We start from the raw sequence: 3,750 nt of genomic DNA on the forward strand, positions 1-3,750 counted from the left end.
CTCCGAGGCGGGCTCCGGCCGCAGAACCCCCCAAAGCCAAGCGCAGGGGCACAGCCAGCGCCATTGTCCCGGGAAATCTCCAACTTCCCGAAGGCAGGAGGGATCCCACCCACCCCCAGGCAACTCCCCTCCTTTCTCTTTTTTTTTTTTTCTCCCCTCTCCTTCTTTTATTCTTCTTCTTTTTTTTTTTTTTTTTTCCCTGCATTTAATTTTATTTTCCAAACCACTTGATCTTTGCTTGGGAACTTCCATTAATTGCCTGGGTTTGCCTCTTCGCCTGGTCCCTTTATCATTATTTATGGCCTTTGAAATTGTGTAAAGTTCCCTTGACGTTCAATTTACAAGTTTGGGGGCTTTTTTTTTTTTCCTTCCCCCCCCCCTTTTTTTTTTTTTTTTTTTTTTGTTCCAGCTTTTGTCCTCGCCAAAGACGTCGTGTTGGAAAAGGCTTTGAGCCGGCCAACATGAGAAGCTCGCCGGAGAAAAGGGAGCAGCCCCTCCATCGCTTTTAATTCCGCCGTGTTGCTGAATGGCTCTTTTACATAATTGCAGAAGCAATTTCAAAGCCAAGCCAGGGGCTGACTTTACCCAGAACCACATGGAGCCTATTTGGGGGCTTTTCAAAAAAAAAAAAAAAAGAGAGAGAGAGGGAGAAAAAAAAGGGGGGGAAGGGGATAAAAAAGGACGGGGGAGGAAAAGAGGGGGTGAGCGTGAATTGAAAAACAAAAAAAAAGGGAAAAAAAGGAAAAAAGAAGGGGAAAAAGGGGAAAAGGGGGGGGAAAAAGGGGAAAAGGGGGAAAAGGGGAAGGTCTGTGGAGGCAGGAGCGCTGCAGGGCCGGGAGCAGCCCCGGCTGTCCGGCCGGCCCCGCGCAGGTTCCGCGGGCGGTCACGCGTGGGCCGCGCCGTCCGGGGCGCCGCTAACGGGGCGGGGCCGCGGGGCGGGGCCTCGCCGCCAAGCCCCGCCCCCTCCCCCTCCCGGCCAATGGGCGGCGGCGGCGGCGGCCACGTGGGGCGGGCCGGGTTCCCAGGCGGCCAAAATGTGAATGGGCGCGGGGCAGCGCGGGCGGGCAGAGCGGCGGCGGCGGCTCCGCGGGGGCGCAGCGCGGGCGGGGCGGCCCCGAGGTGCGGGAGCTGCCGGGCCGCGGCCCCGCTCCGCCCCGGCTCTGCCCCGCGCTCAGCACTGCCAGGACGCCGCCGCCGCCGCCGCCGAGCAGCAGCAGGAGGAGGAGGAGGAAGGTGCCGGCTCGCCCGCTCGCTCCCGCCGCCGCTCCGGCATGAGCGCGGCTTTCCAGCCCTCGCTGATGATGATGCAGCGCCCGCTGGGAAGCAGCACGGCCTTCAGCATCGACTCGCTGATCGGCAGCCCCCCGCCGCCCGCCCCCGGGCACTTCGTGTACACCGGCTACCCCATGTTCATGCCCTACCGGCCCGTGGTGCTGCCGCCGCCGCCGCCGCCGCCGCCCGCGCTGCCGCCCGCGCTGCCCCCCGCGCACCCGCACCACCACCAGCTGCCCAGCCTGCCCTCCGGCTTCTGCTCCAGCCTGGCCCAGGGCATGGCGCTCACCTCCACGCTCATGGCCACGCTGCCCGGCACCTTCCCCGCCTCGCCGCAGCACCAGGAGGCCGCCAGGAAGTTCGCGCCGCCGGGGAACTTCGAGAAAGCCGAGGGCATCCCCCCGGACGGCGGCGGCGACGACGGTAAAGCCTTCCTGGGCAAGGACGGCGCCCTGCTGCCCTTCCCCGCCGCCGACGCCGTCCAGGCTTCCCTCGGTGAGTGGGGGAGGGAGGGAGGGGAGGGAGGGAGCGCCGGGGGGGACCGGGCGGCAGGGCGGGCTGAGCTCCCGCCGCCGCTCGGGCAGCTCTCGGTAACGTCAGAGCGAGCGAAAGATGCGCCGGTAGATAGGAAAAAAACAGGGGGAAAAAGAAAAAAAAGGGCGGTCGAAGCATGGTTTTTGGGGTGCTGGGGGCCCGGCACGGAGGGTGCGCGATGCTAACGAGAGGCCTCTGCTCCCTTTCAGCCGGGGCTCTCCGCGGGCAGGGCAAGGAGGACCCCAAGGCGGAGGAGGACGCGAAAGGCAAGGAGGAAAGTTTCTCCATGGACAGCGATCTCGATTATAGCTCGGACGACAACATCGCCGGGCAGGCGGCTCACAAGGAAGAGGACTCTGGCAACGCGCTGGAGGAGAGCCCCCAGAACCCCCCCAACTCCAGCAGCACCACGTCCACGGGCAAAAACCGGCGGAGGCGAACAGCCTTCACCAGCGAGCAGCTGCTGGAGCTGGAGAAGGAATTTCACTGCAAAAAGTACCTGTCCCTGACCGAGAGGTCCCAGATCGCTCACGCCCTCAAACTCAGCGAGGTGCAGGTGAAAATCTGGTTCCAGAACAGGCGGGCCAAATGGAAACGGGTCAAGGCGGGCAACGCCAACTCCAAGACCGGGGAACCCTCGCGGAACCCCAAGATCGTGGTGCCCATCCCGGTGCACGTCAGCAGGTTCGCGATCAGGAGTCAGCACCAGCAGCTGGAGCAAGCCCGACCCTGATCTCTCCCTCCTCCCGCGCTCAGTTTTTCACGGGAAAAGTTTCCAAACCCGGGGTTTGAAGGCGACCCACCCGCATAAAAACAAAAACGAGAGAAGCAAAAAAACAAAAAAAACACAAAACCACCAACAAGAAAACAAACCACAATAACAAACAAACAAAAAAAAAACCGCACCGCAAAAATAAAAAAACCCTAAAACAACACGGAAAGAACGAACCCCGCGTGAGCGCCTGGCGAATCCCCAGGACGGGCGAACTTTAAAGCGAAACTTTCCGCTCACGGCGAGGGGAAGAGGCTTGGAAACTGTTTGGGTTGGGAGCAGGGCTATCCCGGCTGGAAGAGACACGCGGACCCCCTCCCCCATGGACAGAGATATTTATTGCGAGGCTGCCCTTGGCTGCGGGGCCAGCGCTGCATCCCCCGGCCGGAGCATCCCCGGCCAAACCCGCCGCGCCTTTTGCCACCTTTGGGGTTTTCTTTCTTATTCGGGGGCGAAAGGTAAAGGAAAAAAAAAAAAAAAGAAAAAAAACCAAACCAACAAAAAGACGAGAGGACAAACAGACGAACAAAAAAAAAAAAACCCGAAAGAAAACTCAGAGTTTCATTTCATGCCTTTTTTATTGTTTGGTTTTATTGCCGATGGCTGAGTGGCAGGCACTGGGGAATGAGTTTTTAAAATCTTTTTTTTTTTTTTTTTTTGCCTGGCTTTCTGTCGATTTGGTTTGCCTATTCTACCAAGGAGAGAAGGGGAGGGAGGGTGGGGAAAGGCAAAAAAAAAAAAAAAAAAAAGAGGGAAAAAAACCCCCCAGCACGATCTTCACTATTGTGTTTAATTTATTTCAATGTAGCTTCTTTCCTTATAAGTTATGAAATTTAAAAGCAAACTAAGTCTTGTGAATAAAAACCGACAAAGAAACAAAAAAGACTTTGAAAGAAAAAAAAAAAAAGCCAAAAAAAAGCCCTCCAGCCCCCGGCTGTTCTGCCCAGGATTTGGCGTTGAGCTGATTTTCCTTTCCCCTCCTGCGCTGCCGGAGCGGAGCGATGCTGCTCTCGCCTGTATTTTTGTTTTTCTGCTTTTGTGGTTTTTGTTGTTTGTTTTTTTCTTTTGCGAGGCCACGTTTATTGCCGGGGACTGGGGGTGGGGGGGAGCCGGGTGGAAAACTTTCTCTTTTTTTTTTTCCCTATTATTTTGAGGGATGAGAAAGCTGCAAG

The 3,750-nt window shown here is 57.5% G+C and overlaps 1 protein-coding gene across 1 annotated transcript; it reads left to right on the forward strand.

Moving 5' to 3' along the window:
* The first annotated feature begins 1,151 nt into the window (after nucleotides 1–1,151).
* GBX2 (gastrulation brain homeobox 2) lies at nucleotides 1,152–3,067 on the forward strand. Its single transcript, XM_084209211.1, has 2 exons — nucleotides 1,152–1,767; nucleotides 2,016–3,067. Exons 1-2 carry the CDS (start codon nucleotides 1,272–1,274, stop codon nucleotides 2,537–2,539), a joined length of 1,020 nt encoding a protein of 339 aa, XP_084065337.1. The 5' UTR covers nucleotides 1,152–1,271; the 3' UTR covers nucleotides 2,540–3,067.
* Nucleotides 3,068–3,750: the final 683 nt, after the last annotated feature.

The sequence above is a fragment of the Fringilla coelebs genome, assembly GCF_963513975.1.
Source record: "Fringilla coelebs genome assembly, chromosome: 7".
NCBI classification, from domain to species: Eukaryota; Metazoa; Chordata; class Aves; order Passeriformes; family Fringillidae; genus Fringilla; species Fringilla coelebs.

Coding starts and splice junctions, on each gene's coding strand:
- GBX2 (XM_084209211.1), top strand. CDS start 1,272: ATGAGCGCGGCTTTCCAGCCCTCGCTGATGATGATGCAGCGCCCGCTG. Junction 1,768..2,015: donor CGCCGTCCAGGCTTCCCTCG/GTGAGTGGGGGA, acceptor GCTCCCTTTCAG/CCGGGGCTCTCCGCGGGCAG.